General features: G+C 45.8%; 1 protein-coding gene across 1 annotated transcript; it reads left to right on the forward strand.

Moving 5' to 3' along the window:
• Positions 1-37: 37 nt before the first annotated feature.
• SLC35A2 (solute carrier family 35 member A2) lies at positions 38-18,769 on the forward strand. The gene is made up of 5 exons (XM_079958624.1): positions 38-171; positions 4,189-4,371; positions 6,386-6,537; positions 7,490-8,211; positions 16,833-18,769. The coding sequence occupies exons 1-5, from the start codon at positions 114-116 to the stop codon at positions 16,858-16,860; spliced, it is 1,143 nt and encodes a 380-aa protein (XP_079814750.1). The 5' UTR covers positions 38-113; the 3' UTR covers positions 16,861-18,769.
• Positions 18,770-19,543: the final 774 nt, after the last annotated feature.

Below are 19,543 nucleotides of genomic sequence, written 5' to 3' on the forward strand. Positions count from 1 at the left end.
ATGGCCTTTCCGCCCTGCCCGTCCCGCTCCTCGGAAGCGGAAGTGCGTCGGGACGCTGGGATGCGGAAGTGCCGGCTGCGGCGGGGGAACTCGGTTGCCCGGCGGTTGCCACCATGGCAGCGGCTGGGGGCTCGGGGAGCGGCGGCGACGGGAGCCCGGTGGCCGCAGGAGGTGAGAGTTGGGGGGCGGTGGGGGCGCCTCATCCCCCTCGCCTCAAGGCCCCGCAACCTGCCGGGGGGCTGGGCTGCGGGAGGGCAGGAGTCCCTTTGAGGCCGGGTCTCTCTCTCGCTCTACGTTTGTCGTACAGATAGTTAGATATATGGATGCCTCTCTCTCCCGAGAGACATACCAATATGTATGTATATATGAGAGAGACGTTGGTATGTCCATAGGGAGAGAGAGAGAGGCATATACAGGGCTAGCCAGAGAGAGAGAGAGATAGCCCTTACACACACACACACACACACATATGTATATGTGTATCGCTCTACATGTATCATACAGACAGTTCGATATATATATGCCTCTCTCTCCCGAGAGACATACCAATATGTATGTATATATGAGAGAGACATTGGTATGTCTATAGGGAGAGAGAGAGAGGCATATACTGGGCTAGCCAGAGAGAGAGAGAGAGATAGCCCTTACACACACACACACACACATATATGTATATGTGTATCGCTCTACATGTATCATACAGACAGTTCGATATATATATGCCTCTCTCTCCCGAGAGACATACCAATATGTATGTATATATGAGAGAGACATTGGTATGTCTATAGGGAGAGAGAGAGAGGCATATACTGGGCTAGCCAGAGAGAGAGAGAGAGATAGCCCTTACACACACACACACACACATATATGTATATGTGTATCGCTCTACATGTATCATACAGACAGTTCGATATATATGCGCCTCTCTCTCCCGAGAGACATACCAATATGTATGTATATATGAGAGAGACATTGGTATGTCTATAGGGAGAGAGAGAGGCATATACTGGGCTAGCCAGAGAGAGAGAGAGAGATAGCCCTTACACACACACACACACACATATATGTATATGTGTATCGCTCTACATGTATCATACAGACAGTTCGATATATATATGCCTCTCTCTCCCGAGAGACATACCAATATGTATGTATATATGAGAGAGACATTGGTATGTCTATAGGGAGAGAGAGAGAGGCATATACTGGGCTAGCCAGAGAGAGAGAGAGATAGCCCTTACACACACACACACACACACATATATGTATATGTGTATCGCTCTACATGTATCACACAGACAGTTCGATATATATATGCCTCTCTCTCCCGAGAGACATACCAATATGTATGTATATATGAGAGAGACATTGGTATGTCTCTCGGGAGAGAGAGAGAGGCATATACTGGGCTAGCCAGAGAGAGAGAGAGATAGCCCTTACACACACACACACACACACACACATATGTATATGTGTATCGCTCTACATGTATCATACAGACAGTTCGATATATATATGCCTCTCTCTCCCGAGAGACATACCAATATGTATGTATATATGAGAGAGACATTGGTCTGTCCATAGGGAGAGAGAGAGGCATATACTGGGCTAGCCAGAGAGAGAGAGAGATAGCCCTTACACACACACACACACACACACACACACACATATGTATATGTGTATCGCTCTACATGTATCATACAGACAGTTCGATATATATATGCCTCTCTCTCCCGAGAGACATACCAATATGTATGTATATATGAGAGAGACATTGGTATGTCCATAGGGAGAGAGAGAGGCATATACTGGGCTAGCCAGAGAGAGAGAGCCCTTATATACACACACACACACACACACATATGTATATGTATATATATAATACACACATGGCTGCTGGTGAGCAACAAGGAAAGAATGCTGTGCTGTCCTTCTCTGCATCTGGTCGAGGGTGAATTTTAGTGCACAGAGGAGGAGGGAGGAGTCTTTTAGCCATTTCGGTTGGGATCCTGGACGTGTGAATCCCTGTAGGAAACTCTGTCCCCACGTTAGGCTGCAAATCCCCCCTTTAAAAGAGAGAGGGAGAGCTCAAAGAAATATTAAAGGGAAGCCTTAGGGAGCCATGGTGAGCCAGGAGAGTGTGTTTCATTACAATTTTGGTAACAGTTTCTAGTGTGACGGAGGATTTGTGATCAGAATGAATAGGAATGGCAATAGCTACTAGCGAAAAGAAGGTCTGGAAGGCTGGCTTACCAGCTGGTAACTCTAATGATGTGTAAAAGTTCCGCCTTCATTTTCAAAGGAATTATACCTCTGACTACCAGATTTTGGGGATAAACGTAGGAAGTCATCATCATTGCTATGCCTGTCCCCTGTGGGAGGTGGGTTGCTGAACAAAACCAGCCTTCATTATACTCCTTTAAGGCTGTTATTCTTAACAGTGAGTTCTGCAGTCCTATTAGGACGTCATAGGTGACTCCAGGAACTGAGATGGGGAATGCCTGCACAGCTGTTTATTGTAATTATTTCCATAGCTTGTATTAGGCTTCTTGCTGTTTGATTTCTCTTTCAGGAAGCAGGTGAATACTTTTCTGTTCATAGGAATGTAGTTCAGCAAGCTGTGGCTGTGCCATTTTTCTGTCCCCACTTCCTGCTAGGTCTGCGTGTGTCTCCCATGGCAGGTGCAAGATATTGTTTGCTGAGCCAAGCAGAGCAGGATGCCAGCTCTCTAGGATCCGTTTTGTGCGTCAGAACAGTGGGGTGGAAAACCCTGACCTTTCGCATGCCACTGGAGCTCTGAGACCTGGATTAGTAGATGTTAAACATTGCAAGAGGGGTGGGATTTTGCTCAGCCGGGAAGTTTATCTAAATACTCTATGGTAGTAATTCCATTTGCCAGTTAAATTGGAAAGAAACCTTATGATTCTCCTTTGATGCCAGCAGCCAAGGTGATCAGGTGAGCCTGCAGCAGCAGATGGTGCAGGAAACAATTAACTCTCATAAATGCAGGACTTGCCTTCATCCTAAAAATCTCTGGGCCCTTTATTTTAATTCACATATACCTTTTTTCACTATTTATTTATTTCCAACTTTACAAAGTACATCAACTTCAGTACCAACAGCAAAAGTTTTAACATCAACTATAAAACTTGAGATCACTGTGTTACTTCATCATTTTTGTTAGTCATCTCCTAATGCATCTCATTCTCTACCACCTTAGATGCCTTAGGACAGGCACGTCCAACTCTCTAGAGGCTGCAATCTACTCCCAGCATAAAACAACTGGCAGTGATCTACCCATTTTCATGGGCGGGGGGGGAATACCAAAGTTGTTGAGCTTTTTGTTGAGCTTTTTTAAGGGAAGGACAAAGTTGCTGAGCTTCTTGGGGGGGGGGGGAACATGCACCACTAAAAAATCATGATGCTAACAAGTAGATGAAGCGAAAAAGACTAGTTTATTATCAGTAACAACCACCCGTTTCACAGACAAAACGATGATGGTGGGGGTGGAGACTTCCAACACAATTCTTTTTACAGCCACCAATCAAAAGGGAGCCCGCGATCGACCGTGATCATTCTGTGATCGACCTGTCGATCGCGATCAACCTGTTGGACATTGCTGCCTTAGGACATCATTCCATGGATTTCCACGAGTCTGGGGTGTCCTTACACTTCCCTTTGTTTTGTTTAAATATTTGATAAAGGATTCCCCCCTGCACCACTACCACATATAAAGCACCCATACCAAGTTCATGTTTGGCAATACCTGACTTGTTTCAAACAAGGGCTTAGTGTGCCAAGACTTTAGTGCTCTTGTCAGCAACTAGTTGTATGAGAGGATCACTTTCTGAGGAGATGGAGGCTGGTGGGCTAGGGCTTCCCTTTCCCCCATCTCCCAAAGTGGGTTGTCGCCACAGGGTAGGCAACTGCAGTGGGGAGTCTGGATGTAGCCCTTGGGCTTCCAGTTACTCATGCCTGCCTCTGTGGTCACTGATGGACTCGGCCCTGGAGAACTCAGATTGTTCCCATTGTGTGGGGTTTTCCATTTTCTTCCTTGGACATCCCCAGCTTTGTAAACATCATCTCCCATCTGTCTCCGTTATTCAAGCCTTGGTTGTGGTAGTTGCTTATCGCAGCTTTCTGCTGCAGGGTGAGATACCGAGATGATCCCTACTTTTCTTTTCCTAGGTAACAGACGGTTGAAGTACATCAGCTTAGCTGTCTTGGTGGTTCAGAATGCCTCTCTCATCCTCAGTATCCGCTATGTGCGCACACTGCCTGGGGACCGCTTCTTTGCCACTTCCGCTGTGGTTATGGCTGAAATCCTTAAGGGAGTCACCTGTCTGCTGCTCATCTTCATTCAGAAAAAAGGTGGGGACTACTGTGCCTCAGAAGATGGAAACCCTTGCAGCAATACTCCATTCCCAGCGCATTAGCCTGTGTTCACCGGCAGTCTTGCTGAGTGGATCATTGAGCTTTTGCTTTGGTGAAGACTAGTGGCTAGCTTGGAAAACTTGAATCTCTCTTGTTGTCAGTGATTTATTTTATTTAATTGTCCTTGCTCTGTCTTGCCTCTGGACTTGGCGCTCTATGACCATAATGCTATTGCTGTAAATATAAATGCATGATAGTATTTACACACACTCACTCTCACTCTTATTTCCCCTCTCTATCAAAAAGCAAAAATTCAACCATCCACTTAAATTAATAGGCCTTAGATTTGAAGTAAAAGGAAGTCATTAGTCACACATTGTATAATTAACCTACAGAATTGATAGCTCTGAGATAGCCACTAGCATCAATTCCTTTATAAAGAGATTAGTTGGAAGATCTCTGGCTATTACCTCACACTGCCTGAGGGGATTGTCAATAGGGTGTTAGGTATTTCTTTCAGTGTCCGCTTGTGAACCTCCCTGAAGCCACTATTGTTAGACAAAATGTTGAGATCAAATGGGATGACCAGCTATGTAAATTCTTATGTTCTAATGCCTATTCCGTTTTGCACATTGTAGTCTAGGGATTGGTGCCCAGGCTGCTACCTGCCAAACTTGCACAGGCCCATTCACTTCTAGGGATTTCTACCATCCAGCCCCTTTCATCCCTTGTCAGTTACAAATAATGACCCTTGTTAAAAACAACATTTATTTCCAACCAAGACAGTGGTTTCTTTGTCTGTCTCTCCTTTCCCAGGTAACCTGAAACAGTTCGCTGCTTCCTTGTATGACTCGATTGTGGTGCAGTATATGGACACACTCAAACTCGCAGTGCCTTCTCTCATTTACACCCTCCAAAACAACCTCCAATATGTGGCCATCTCCAACCTGCCTGCAGCCACCTTCCATTAAGGGGCCCATGATCCCTAGCTCACAGGACCAGTGGTCAGGGATGATGGGAGTAGGCCAAAAACATCTGGGAAAACAAGGTTGAGAAAGGCTGCTGCAGAGGGTGCCATTGAGGTTCTCAGCCTGTGCCTGGGGGTGCCAAACACTGTCTTTGACCTGGGTGAAATCATGCCTAGTTTCGCCCCTGCTTTCATGACACCTGAAACCAGATTTAACGGCAAAATTAGACCTGAACACCAAGAGTGTGACATCTAACACACAGATTATTCACAAATTGGTCGAGGAAAACGCCACAATAAGGAAGATTGCAGAAGAAGCTAAATCCACTGCGGAATCTACACAGGAAAATTTAGTACCGGTTTGCAGGAGGCTTGACCAGCATGAGGCGACCCTCTCTTTATGGGACATGCAGCGTAAGGAGAAGAATTTAAGACTTAGGCTGGTTCCAGAAAGTGAAGGGGACAACCTAGTGGACTTTCTCACAAAAGAAATTTCAGATTTTTGGCAGGAAAACCTAGAGGGAGCAGAATTTGAGATAACAACTGCCTTCAGACTGGGCAGAAGGCAAGGTAGGAAGATTCCAAGGGACTGCCTGATAACATTGAGATCCAAAGAGGAAAGAGACAAGATACTAAGTTTGCATTACCAGAAAACACTTCAGACAGGCCCATTCACTTCTAGGGATTTCTACCATCCAGCCCATTATAAACTTCAGCAGATGCTTCTACCTTAGCCAAGGCCTTGGCAAAGTAGTACTTTGTACTCTTCCCCCCGCCAGGTGAATAGTAGCACTAGGCTCTTAACTGTGTGCTCACTATGAGGCAGGTGCATGGAATGCCAACGCCTCTGTTGCTGTTCAGACTAGAAAGTAAAGGATTCCTTTTGTATGTTGACTCACATAAGAGAGAGCTTGGTGGGCGCTCTGCCGAGCCATCATTACAGCCTCTTTCATCCCTTGTCAGTTACAAATAATGACCCTTGTTAAAAACAACATTTATTTCCAACCAAGACAGTGGTTTCTTTGTCTGTCTCTCCTTTCCCAGGTAACGTGAAACAGTTCGCTGCTTCCTTGTATGACTCGATTGTGGTGCAGTATATGGACACACTCAAACTCGCAGTGCCTTCTCTCATTTACACCCTCCAAAACAACCTCCAATATGTGGCCATCTCCAACCTGCCTGCAGCCACCTTCCAGGTGAGACACCAGCTCTGGGACCCAAGTAGTCTTAGGTCCTCCCTTGCAGGTTATTCTGAAGAGGGTGCCCTACTCACTTTCATTCGCCCGCTTTATATAGATGCACACATCCTGTTCTTCCCACCTGCACAATGTTGAATGAAGCCATGATGGGTGGGTATCTGAGATGTGTTACAGTAATTCCTTAGAGCTCCTGCAGCATGTCTTAGCGAAGTCATGTGGAGGCATCCAGAAATGCCCGCTGCTGTGTGGGACCATACCTATAGTTTTATTTTCCAAGCCTTGGTTAATAGTACACACCTATCCTTACAGTGAGAGCCACAGACAGCTGTTCGTTATTCTATTTTCCGGTGGACAGAGGAATCCTGCATATTCTGTGCACAGAAAAGCAGGATTATTTCATCTGTATAAATTATGCAAATTAACCAATTCAGCAGTTTTCTAAATGTGGGAAATTCTTCATTAAAAAAAACAAAACTATTTTGTATAATTCTGGTTCTGTTAGTTAGGGGAAAGAGCAAACTGTCCTTCTGGGTTCTTAGAACTTAGCAGGTATCGCATTGTTCCCACAGTCATAAAGACTTGTATTTATGCGCTCCGTCTCTACTTCCATGGAATTGCGGTATGCACACTCCTGGGTATGTGATTCTGAGCCTCTACCACTTCATTGGCTTTCAGGGGTTAAAGTGAGTTCATTTTGAATTGGTTAAACCAATGCCACACCGTTTGAGATCTTAGCTGAATTTGGTATGTAGAGAACAGGATATGATCTGAAACAGAATCGGGGTACTTAACTGCAGTACTACATTGGAGGCTGTTGTCTGTTTTAATAACAATGTGAACCTATCTAGAGAATAGGGGTTGGGCCTTTGCTGTTGGTCCCACCCTGGCTGGACGTTCTCCTATCGCACGGCATGTTGGGATGCCTACTAAACTGCACTGCCTTTCTCAGGTCACCTACCAACTGAAGATCCTCACCACAGCTGTCTTCTCTGTGCTGATGCTCCGCAAGAGCCTGTCCCGTCTCCAGTGGCTGTCCCTTGTGCTCCTTTTTGTCGGTGTGGCCATTGTCCAAGTGGAGCAGCAGCAGGCAGGGGGCAGATCACCCCCTGGAGGCCAGGGAATGCAACAGAACTACATGGTGGGGCTTGTGGCCGTGGTGGTCTCTTGCCTGTCATCTGGCTTTGCCGGAGTCTATTTTGAAAAGATCCTCAAGGGCAGCGCAGCCTCCGTCTGGCTACGTAACGTCCAACTAGGCATCTTCGGAACCTTGCTGGGGCTGTTGGGGCTGTGGTCCACGGAGGGGGCAGCCGTGGCTGAGCGTGGATTCTTCTTTGGCTACACCCCGCTTGTGTGGGGAGTGATCCTGAACCAAGCTTTTGGCGGCCTGCTGGTGGCTGTGGTGGTGAAATATGCTGACAACATCCTCAAGGGCTTTGCCACCTCCTTCTCCATCGTAGTGTCCACTGTGGCTTCCATCTACCTCTTTGACTTCCACCTCAACCTGCTCTTTGCTCTAGGAGCAGGGCTGGTCATAGGAGCTGTCTATCTATACAGCTTGCCCAAGGGACCTTTGGCCAGCCGCTCCTTAGCGGGGACAGCTACAGAGCATCAGGGCCACACAGCACAGAGCAAGGAACTTCCTTCTGTGACTACAGATGGCTTCCTGTCCAAGTCAGTGTTGGTCAATTGAGAAGAAAAGAGCACATCCTCCATACCTGTTTTTGGTTTCTTGTGAAGTTTCCACAACACTTGTCCTCCCCCTTCAATTTAAACCTATCCCGCCTCTGATTCTCTCCTGCCTCGTGCTCATCTCTTCTTCTGCCCCCCCGCCCCTAACTTTGTGCGGACCACTCACCCACTCTCTTCCACACCGCCCCCATCCCACTTCTTCCATTGCCAACTCAACTTCTCCAGCTTCTCCCCGACTCTTAAATGTTATGTCTGTTTCTCCACTATGCCTGTCTGGGGACAATCCCTGCCCCACCAACAGAAGCAGCTGAAGGGCAAAAGCTGCTTTGGAATCACCTGGGTCCTTTGCCTTGAGACCCACAAAACTCCCTCCTGTTTGGTCAGCAGGGAGCAAATTCACAAAGAGGTGTATTTTTGTATGAACACTCGGAACGAAGGATCCCATACGGCCACTGAAGGGGATGTGTATGTTGCTGTGGAGATCACGTGCTGTGCATAAGCAGAGAAGGGTGGAAGGAGACCTCATCTGCCATTGTGGAGCATACAAATGTTCTGGGTTATTTTGGGGTTTTTAGTGTCGTTTTTGAAAACGCCACCTTTGAAGTGGTAGGACTTTGCTTGCTTACCACCGGCCACTGGGAATCTGTTAAGTTAATCTACTGTAGTAGATGAAAATTAAATGAGAAGAGTTCTGAGTGTGTGTGCTTGTGGGAGGGTGAGAGTGGCAGAATTTGTATGTTTGTGAAGTGAGAAGAATTGAGAGGAAAGGAGAACCAGAGAGGGGAAGTTGGTAGTGAGGGAGGGGGCTGCTGCTAGGAGCCCCAGTTCTCTTCTTTCTCTGGCTCTGGGTGGATAGTTGGAACTACTGGATCATAGCAGGATTGGAGCTGGGTTCTAGGCAACCTTAATTATTTCCTGCCCTCAGCATGTATTTAGTGTCTATAGTCTTTGAGGATCACTGGGTAAATGGAGGGGGAGCATGAATCACTAGTTACTAATGAAGATTTTCCTGTGGAAGACACTGCAGAACCAAACTGCAATCTGCTTGTCTCATTTAATGCTTGAAATAGCAGCAGTTGTGGGGGGTGATGGGACAGGGATGTCCCTTGTTGACAGTGCACAGAGGACTGACTTGCACAGATGGGAGGTGGGAAATCTTCATCAACACTTGCCTTATGCTGTGGCTCAGTGGAGGTACCTGGGAACCCAAGACTTGAATGCCAGATACTCTGGAATCGAATGGCTACCACTAGGGGTGGGGCAGAAAGCTGAAAATCGGCACCATTCAGATTCTTTCATACCCTGCAGCGTAGAACATTGGTTGGGTCTAAATTGCAACCAGGATTCCTCGCTAGCTCGGCAGCCTGCACAGTGTAAGGCCCACTGTGCAGTGCACAGTGTGTACACAGTGTGTGCACAGTGTAAGGCCCACTGTGCAGTGCACAGTGCAACTAGCAGCCATGTATTTGAGGGCTGCTAGTTTTACGGTTCCAGGCAAGCAGCCAAAGCAGGTCATAGATCCCCTTACGAGCTGCCGTATGTGTTTGGTGGGCTGTGCTCAGCTTGGTGGATCACCGAGTTGTGCAAACTGGAGCCTGAAGGGTTAAGCCATGGAGGAGTGGGGGGCACTGGGGGACTCGGGTGGTGGCAGCTGTGTCCATTTTGGTGCCTCACGTTTCCCAGCTCTGCTCATGGAGGGTTGGTGGGAGAGCAGCTGCCTTTTTAAGAATCCTTACGCATTCTGTTCCTGCTGGAGCGATGTTTTGTGGAGATCACTAAACCTAGAAAGGGTTTTATGGCGTCAGGCGTATCAGTCAGGTTTTGTGTTGGGGTGGGAAGATAATCAAAAGTAACATGGTATGTATGTATATAAGGTTTTTAGATTGCTGATCATTTTCTATGAATCCTGCTTTTTTTACAGAAAAAAAGCCTGTACCGTTTGTCAATGTACATGAACCACAGATGAATAAAGAGAGTGTATTTATTTAGCCGTATTGCTTAATGATTGAGGAAGCCTCGGAAAGGGCAGACCTTTGCCTCACTCACTGCATGTCTAACCCTATTAACACTGGAAGGCGCTTGGGGTGGTATTTGGGGCAGGGGGGAGGACCTTCATCGGATTGGGGCTCTGGGTCAGCCTTAAGGTAGACAAGGGGTCAAGGCTTGATTTTGAGCCAGGATGTGGAGAACAATCCTTTTTCAGTGCAGGGATTTAGTCTTGGAACACGGAAAGTAATAAAAGCTGTTTGGGTTTGTGATGCTTTCCCCTGACAACATAAAGTAGCCACAACCAAAAGCCACAGCTGGGTTTAGGAAGAAATAGGGGTCTGCCTGCTGATTAAATGGATTCATGGTTGCTCAAGTAAAGCTAAATATAGTTGCATTCTTAATAGATAGCTCTGGAAGAGGACATCATTTTCATTTTAGATGATGCATGCACATATCTCAGTAGACCTCATCTTAGAAGAGACCTTTCCTCCTGTGTGTAAGAAAAAATGGGGAGATGTCTCTTCTAATCTGGGACCTTCTAATCTGGCCCTGGTTTTTCGAACTACTTCTATTAAGTAGTTAGGTTTCTAAATGAAAAAATCTGCCTGATAAATTTGGAACATCCCTTTAAACAAATGTTTCTAATTGGCTAAATTTTTCAGTGCTCGGGATCTGACATTTTATTTAGTAAGATCTAGGGACACAACATGATAAATTACAGCCATAAGGTAGTGCCATATCTCTATGTCAGAGTTTGACTTAGTTTGTGCAAATAGCAGAGCTGTGCCCAGTCCCAGAAATAGTCTGCACACAAACTACTTGCATAGCCTACAGTCACCCCTTTATATCTGGGAGAGGCCCTGGTTTCTGGTACCTGTCCTTGATAAAGGACCGGAGAGAGATTTTAGGGATGTCTTTTAAAAATATGTATATAAATATGAAATGCTAGTCTTCAGATTTCAGTCCTCCCCACTTCTCTAGAAATTCACTCTCTGGGATGCATCTTGATGCTCCTACAACACACATCTCATTGCCGAAAGGGCCATAGCACATGGATGGCATGCAGACAGTCCCAGCGCCAGCGCCAGTGCCATTCCCAGGCAGGACTGGGCAAGACTCTTGCCTCACCCTTGCCTCACTGAGCAAGAAGCCGCGTTGGCCTAACTTCATATGAGGCATTTTTCTGTGTTCCTAGTAGAACAAGAGCCTAAGAGCTTTGCAGGATCAGGCCAAAGGCCAATCTAGTTCAACCTTCAGTTTTGGTGGTGGCCAACCAGAAGCACATGGGAAGGAGGACTTTGGTGATGTGCTGCTGCTTCTATTTGCTCTGTGGCCTCCTCAGAGAGTAAATCAGGAATGGAGAACCCGCATGTTTCTCTAAAGCTTCTCCCACCTGCCTGACTCCTGTTGGCAAAGGACATGGCTCCCTGCCAGAAGTTGGGTTGGCAGTTCCTGCCAAAATCAAGGGATCTACATCATGTCTGGTTTGATCTCAAGCTGTACAGGTGCCAGGTGATAATCAGGTGGACAGCCCCACAGGAACAGCCCCCCCCCCAATTAAGGGGCAAGTTATTTTGACATCTGAGACAGAAAACTGCCCTCTGTAGCAGTTTAATATACAGTGGTGATAAATCACAACATGCAGTGCTGTAGCTACTGGGGGTGGGATAGCTGTTTTTTTTTTTTTGTCCTGTGTGAAGCCTCCAGATGTCGCAGTGGTTCTCAACCTTGGGTCCCCATATGTTTTTGGCCTACAACTCCCATGATCCCTAGCTCACAGGACCAGTGGTCAGGGATGATGGGAGTTGTAGACCAAAAACATCTGGGAAACAAGGTTGAGAAAGGCTGCTGCAGAGGGTGCCATTGAGGTTCTCAGCCTGTGCCTGGGGGTGCCAAACACTGTCTTTGACCTGGGTGAAATCATGCCTAGTTTCGCCCCTGCTTTCATGACACCTGAAACCAGCGGCCTAATTCTGCCCAGCAGTAGTGCCAGCCCTGTGCACTGAAGCTGGAATGAGTGCTCTGCTGAAGTGAAGGACATGAGGCAGGAGTTGGTAATGCAGGTGAGCTGTGCACAAGCAAGCTGCCAGCTAGCTCTGTAGAGGCTCCTTTTATTGGCACAATATGCAAAACCAGGCAGATACATTTTGGACTGTGACCTTTACACATCTTCCAATCCCAAGATCGAGGGGTGGTACAAAGTTATTTTGGCACCTGTTTCCACCGCGTCATTTTCCCCTTGCACAATGTATGATGTAGGAGACAAAGGTCACAGACAGGGCACGGCAGACTACTAAGAGAGTAAAAGGTTAGAGGGCAAGATGTTCAGACAGCTGTGGCTTTATGGGGGGGGGGGAGGCTGCCCGCGGGTGAGAGTGTGCTCCACACCCAGCAATCATTCCTACACTTTGCTAAGCCCTGCCTGCTTCTAACGAAGTGGATACGGTCAGCCTACTAACACATCCCACGGAGTAAGCAGTTGCAGGATAGGGCATGGTACGTGAAAGGACCCAACCAGGTGGAGAAGGACCTTGAGCAATATTTAAGTGGGGCGGGGTTTGATGAGGTAGAGAAGGCGAGGTTTCTGGGTGTCAGAACATAGCTGAGCTATAATAATAATATAATAATAATTTATTATTTATACCCCGCCCATCTGGCTGGGCTTCCCCAGCCACTCTGGGCAGCTTCCAACTAAATATTAAAATACAGTACTACATCAAACATTAAAAGTTTCCCTAAACAGGGCTGCCTTCAGATGTCTTCTAAAAGTTTGGTAGTTGTTGTTCTCTTTGACATCTGGTGGGAGGGCGTTCCACAGGGTGGGTGCCACTACCGAGAAGGCCCTCTGCCTGGTTCCCTGTAACTTGGCTTCTCACAGTGAGGGAACTGCCAGAAGACCTTCGGTGTTGGACCTCAGTATCTGGCTAGAACGATGGGGGTGGAGACGCTCCTTCAGATATACTGGACCGAGGCCGTTTAGGGCTTTAAAGGTCAGCACCAACACTTTGAATTGTGCTTGGAAATGTACTGGGAGCCAATGTAGGTCTTTCAAGACTGGTGTTATGTGGTCTTGGCAGCCGCTCCCAGTCACCAGTCTAGCTACCGCATTCTGGATTAGTTGTAGCTATAAGGAATGTCCCTGGAAAAGGCTGGCCAGGATGTTATTAGAGGGAACCCAACCCAGAGATCACAGGGCAGCAGGTCGGAAGGCTCTGGTCCCTTCACCAGAGGGCACAAACCCTCAGGGCTGAATGCAAAAGGCGCCCAGGACTCATCATACAATTTCACCTGGGACCCATCATGTGCCATTTCAGACTGCAAGTTGGGGAGTCGTGTGGCTGAACGTTCCTCCCTGCACGCAGAAAACAAAATGTCAGAGAGAGTTGGTAGCCTAGTCTTCCCCCAGTTTAGCAGAAGAGTGCATGTACACATAAGAGCCTGGTATCAGTCCCTGTATTCTAGAGACAGATTAATAAAACTACTAGCACATTTGCAAAGCTAAGCAGGGTCCAGCGTGGTTTCAAATGGGATGGGAGACTGCCTGTTGAGATTCCTGCTTTGGGGGGTTGGCAAAGTTGACCCTTGGGGTCCCTTTCAATTCTGTGTTTCTATTCTAAGTAGGGCTGAGAGATTCCTGTCTGAGAACCTGGTGGGAGGATGGGGGAGAGATCCAGTTCCAGCCACAGCAGACAAGACTTGGATGGTCTGACTCTGTAGAAAGCAACTCCTGCTGTTCCAAGTTTTGCATGTGAAGGGACTTTAAAAAAAAGAAATAGTTTGCAGTGAATCAATCTCTCTCTCTTAGTAACATAGTCTGGGAATATTTATTCTACCTGCCGCATATATATATTTTAAAGATATTTAGCTCTCACAATCTCAAAGGAAAATGAACTACTATCTAAAAACAATAAATTGGCTACAAACCAGAGGTAGGTGTCTATATACCACCAAGGCTCTGACTTTAACTTGCAGGAGAACAGTTGCAGCTGGGAAGCCCATGTCCTCTTCATGGGCTTTTCAGAGGCATCTTATTGGCTGCTGTGGGAAGGGAGATGTTGGACCAGATAAGCTTTGACCTGATCCTTGGAGATGCTGTTCTTAGAAATTACGACTACTGCCTTGTCTGCTGTTTGTGTGGCCTAAGCCTTTGTGTGATTTGTTCTATGGATCTCAGTTCACTTTGACACTAAACTTTAAACGCAGTGTAAACAGGAGTGAGTGAGTTGGATTAATTATCTGACTCGGTATAAGGCAATTTCCTACATTCCTATGGGTACAGAATTTGAAATATCCTAGTTTGGGTGTGTGTTTTATTTATTTATTTATTTGTTTTTAGCAGAGTATACGCAGCTCTCTCCCAAGGCCTAAAAATGGTTTGCTGCAGTACGAAATAGCTACCGATGTTTCCCAGTGCTCACGGCTGTGTCTGTTCTGTCAGTTTCTGTAATTGCAGTGTGCAAGTGCAGAAATGGTCGGATGCAGAATCTAGTGTCCTAAGAACTGCAGCTGTCTCCTTTTTAAAGGAAGGTTTTAGTTTTTGGAACCTTCAAAGAATAAGAGATCATGGGCATGTGAAATTAGAAGCGGAAGGGAATGTATTATGCAAAAATTGCGCATTTTGTTCAACTGGTATTTTACTTTAGTATATCTGTCTCTGCTTTAAAAACACATGAGGTGCCTTTAACAATTTAACTTAAACTTCAATTGCATAATGTATACAGGCTGCAATGGGTTTGTTTGTTTGTTTGTTTGTTTGTTTGTTTGTTTGTTTGTTTCAGTAGAGAGTATTCAGAACCGCCCACTTCCCTTATCAACCCTTCCTGCCTTCCCTGTTGTTTTCTTTCCTGGATTGCATAATCTGTGGCTCAGCATCTTTCTCTGCTAAGCTGGAGGTGAAAGAATTTCAGAGGAAGTTGCATTTGTGGCACAGATCAGAGCTGGACAGGTTTCAGGCTGGTGATATGTTCAGTACTTTGGTTTTTTATTGCTAGAACTCTGAGGTCTTATCAAGCAGAGCCAAGTGCAATGTTGTGGCTTATGGGCAGGCAGGCAAATATCTGAGTGAAGGAACGGGGTACTTCTGAGCACATGCAAAGCCTGGGAATTTTGTGAGCACAATACCAAGCACACAAGTCCTTTCACATACCCCCCCCCCAAAGCCCCTATCACACACACCCCGATTTTTATTTTTATTTTTTTGCTTTTCCCCCCTTGATGCCATAGAACAGGATTAACCAGGGGCTAAAACTCTGGCCCTGGCTACTGGTAGGCCTACTCAGTGCTTTGATCGGTAGCATTTTAATGTCACCAAGCAATGTCGCTACTTATTGTCAGCCCTACCCTTTTTATATTTTTTTTTAATGATATTTATTACTTTTAAAACTTACAAAAAAGAAGAAAAAGAAAAAAGAAACAAAAGAAACAATATAGACAATACAAAACACAACCTTAACACCTAAACACAATAAACAAAACAAAACAAAACAAAAGCAATTTAAAAGCACACATCATACCTTTACCATAATCTATCTTTCATTCCCTTGTTTCATTGACCTCCTCTCAGCTCCCTTTTTGTGTTCCACTTCTATAAGTTATCTCAGCAAATCCTTTATCTTAAAATATTTTTTATCTTATTCCCCATTAAAACTAATATACCTATTTACACTTAACCTCTTAAAACATTTCCACTAAGGCCAAAAAAAATTCATTCCAAGATTTTTCTATCCCTCATTAAATTTTACAAAATTTCCCTATATAGACTTTAAATTTTCCAATCTTCTTCACCGTCTCCTCTTCCTAGTCTCGGTCTCTGCCAGTCCCTTCCATCAACCCCATACAGTCCATCAACCTGTCCTTTTTAAATGAAAGCTGCAATGCTGAGAGTGCTGAATTCTGCACTCGGTGTCAACATACCCTCCAACAATGTCCTATTCAGTTATCATCCTCATCATTATTATTAATACTCCACCTATCCGACTGGGTTGCCCCAGCCACTGCAGGCAGCTTCCAACATATATAAAAACATAATAAAGCATTAAACATTAAAAAAAACCCCACACTTCCCTATACAGGGCTGGCTTCAGATGTCTTCTAAAGGTTGTATAGTTACTTATCTCTTTGGCTCAAGGGCCGCATAACTCCATACTCTCCAACATTTCTCCAATGTAAATAGGGACGTCCTAAGGAAAAGCAGGAAATAAGCAGCTATCTTATCTTTAAAAGACATCTGAAGGCAGCCCTGTTTAGGGAAGTTTTTAATATTTAATGCTGTATTGTTTTTAACACTCGATTGGGAGCCGCCCAGAGTGGCTGGGGAAACCCAGCCAGGTGGGCAGGGTATAAATTATTATTATTATTATTATTATTATTATTATTATTCCATGATAAATAAGAAACCTAGATAGCTTCTGTAAATCTGGAGCGGTCTATGGGAAATAGGGACACTTGGAAGGTCTGTGTCAGCCTTTATGATTATAGAACAACGTGTAGCTCAGAGTCTGTTTTGGTTTGTTCAAGAGCATATAACAAAGAATGAATGGCGCACACTTCCATTTTCTCTCAAGGGTGTGAGTGTCCTTTTAGCTCAACCATTATATTTTCATGCTTTCTTCCAGGATCTTGGCTAAAGAAAAAGGATCTTAATGCACCAGAGGGAACAACTTGCAAGACCTCAGTAGCTCTGCACCTCCCCAGGCTGAAGAGGTCCAGGTTTTAGATTTCGTCCTGACGCTTCCAAGGAGCTGGCGAGTTCACAGCCTCATTGTGTTTACAAAGATGGTGGGACCACCCTAGCGATGGCAGCTCTTTGGTCACTCTGCTCTTCCTGGCATCAGATCAGCATGGATTCATGACGTTATGTGCTTTCCATTGACAGTGGCTTTTCTTTCAGGCACCTATTGCCAACCTGTAAGACCTCCAGAGGTTTGGGACTACAACTCCCATCATTCCTGACGGTTGCTGACTGTGGCTGTTGGGAGCCGGAGTCCAACAGCTGCCAGGGCTACAGGCTGCTTTTAGGCCCGGCTCACGCTTGATGCTTGTGACGTCAGGCAGCAATTTGCCATGTGTAACTGAACCATCACAGTTGCACGGAGTAGCTGCTTCATGAAATGAATCTTTGAAAAAGGGGGAAGCAGCCATTATTGCATCTACATCTTAGTAGCCCTGGGGGAATCTTCCAGTCCAACTTTTACCTAGAGAGGCTGAGTCAGTTGTGTTTACAGAACTTCTCCAGCATGAAGAATCTTACAAACTGCAGTTTGGGGCAACCAGAGCAGGTCTCTCTCATTTGCACCCCCTGCCTTACCCCAGTGTTTGTTCAACATCCAGCCTAGCAGTTTTTTTTCTGGAGAACTCAAAAGCTTGCTCACAACTTTGTGATGTTTTGATTGGTCCTGATAATGTTGCTGCCATGCATTTGATTGGGGATTCTTCACCATGGCCAAGGGACCAGCACAGCTGTCTTCCATTTTCATGGCTATCACAGATCTCAGTTGTCAGTCAGTGAAGGGCAGGTTCATGCAAACATGTATTAGATGTTATTACTATGCACTTTGTGGCCCCTTCTGTGCTGTACATTTAAATATGTACCATACCACTTTAAGTCCTCATGGTTTCCCCAAAGAATCCTGGGAACTGTAGCTTGTTAAGGGTGCCTATTCCCCCTCACTGAACTACAATTCCCAGTGGTGTGACAATCCTTATTCCCAGGGAACTCTGGGAATTGTAGCTTCAAGGGGAATTGCGGGAGGGGTCTCCTAACAACTCTCAGCACCCTCAACAAACCACACTTCCTGGGAATCTTTTGTGGAAGAAATGGCTGTTTAAAATGGTATAATACTGAATTAAATATATAGTGCAGCCAGGGCCTGTGACTAAATAGCTGAGCAGCTGAATGCTTAGGGACAGAATCCTGTTTGTTGGGGGGCAGCCCTACACATACATGCCAATACTTGTTGCATTCAGCTGCACTTGGGGATTCATTTTCTTTGAAGAACAGTGCCAGATTATAATTTGTGCCCAAACCTATTTTGTTTTGTTTCACCCCATTGCAGGAAAGTAAAAGCCTAAACAGTCCCACCAAGTCCTAATTCCAGTCCTCTGATTTGGGCTGCTCTTTGCAGCTTAGCAATTATTTAAAAGTATGGCCTGCACATTGTTTGGCCAGTTAAATTCAGGCTTGGTGGGTCAGAGGGATGAGAGTTGGAAAAGGGCAAAGATGCTTTGGCTGTTTACATGGCTGGGAACAGAGTAGAAGCTGATGTGAGAGCAGGGCACCTATCCACGCATTTCGCTTAGGTTGCCACATCATGTGTGCCTCATTTTTTGCTGTCGCTAAACCAAGTGGGATGGTGCCCAGGTGGAACCTACAGTCCTCATTCATCCCCTCCATCAGAGTGGCACTGTAGCATCATGTGTAACTCAGTATTATGAGAAAATCATTGCTTAAAGAGATCTGCGCTTGGAGCAAACGCATTATATTTTTAGTACTGACAATGCTTTTCCAACACTACTTTAACATTGTAGAAACTAATACATATTTGTAAGCGAACAGGCTAGATGTGGAGTTGTCATTTACAAATTGCTCCATGCCATGGCTGCTGGCTCTGGGCAAATGGATATGGCTTTTGTGATGTACATTTTCTACCTGGAACACGTCAAGGTGATACATGGTGTGGCTGAAGACATTTCGGTGCTGGGCTCTGCTGCCTTGAGTTCTCCAACCCTTCCTGACCAACGTAAAGGATGGGATCAGCTTGAGGAGATGGCAGAAGTTCTTTTCCTTATGGGACAACGTTCCCATGATGCTCATATACAGCAGTGAGAAAAGCATGGCAGAGACACCGACAACTCTAGAAGGCTTACAGACAGGTAAACAGGTGCCTTTCTAGACCTGTAGCTCCCTACAGGTATAGAAAGCCACTCCTGGGGCCTGATGACATCACAGCTGCTTTTTGTAGACTTCAAACATTACAAGAGGAAATTGAGTCAGACACAGCGGACCCAATGCCTCAAGAAAGCAGCGAAGGAGTACAACAGAACAGGAGAGTATCCTTTCTGTGTTCACTTGCAATGCTGTACTGCCCCTGCTGGCCCAACACAGGAGAGACAGATATTGCCATAGAGTGGGGATTGGGAATTTGTAGCCTTCTAGAGATTGCTGGGCCACAGCTCCCCTCATCCCAGATGGCAATTGGCAATGCTGACGGAAGAAGAAGAGTTTGGATTTGATATCCCGCTTTATCACTACCCTAAGGAGTCTCAAGGCAATCTCCTTTCCCTTCCTCCCCCACAACAAACACTCTGTGAGGTGAGTGGGGCTGAG

The sequence above is a fragment of the Podarcis cretensis genome (genome assembly GCF_951804945.1).
Source record: "Podarcis cretensis genome assembly, chromosome: 17".
In the NCBI taxonomy this organism is placed as follows: domain Eukaryota; kingdom Metazoa; phylum Chordata; class Lepidosauria; order Squamata; family Lacertidae; genus Podarcis; species Podarcis cretensis.

Excerpts from the sequence above, each read along its gene's own strand:
- SLC35A2 (XM_079958624.1), top strand. The coding sequence starts at position 114 with ATGGCAGCGGCTGGGGGCTCGGGGAGCGGCGGCGACGGGAGCCCGGTG. Across the intron at positions 6,538-7,489 it reads TGCCTGCAGCCACCTTCCAG|GTCACCTACCAACTGAAGAT; the intron begins GTGAGACACCAG and ends TGCCTTTCTCAG. Across the intron at positions 8,212-16,832 it reads ACAGATGGCTTCCTGTCCAA|GATCTTGGCTAAAGAAAAAG; the intron begins GTCAGTGTTGGT and ends GCTTTCTTCCAG.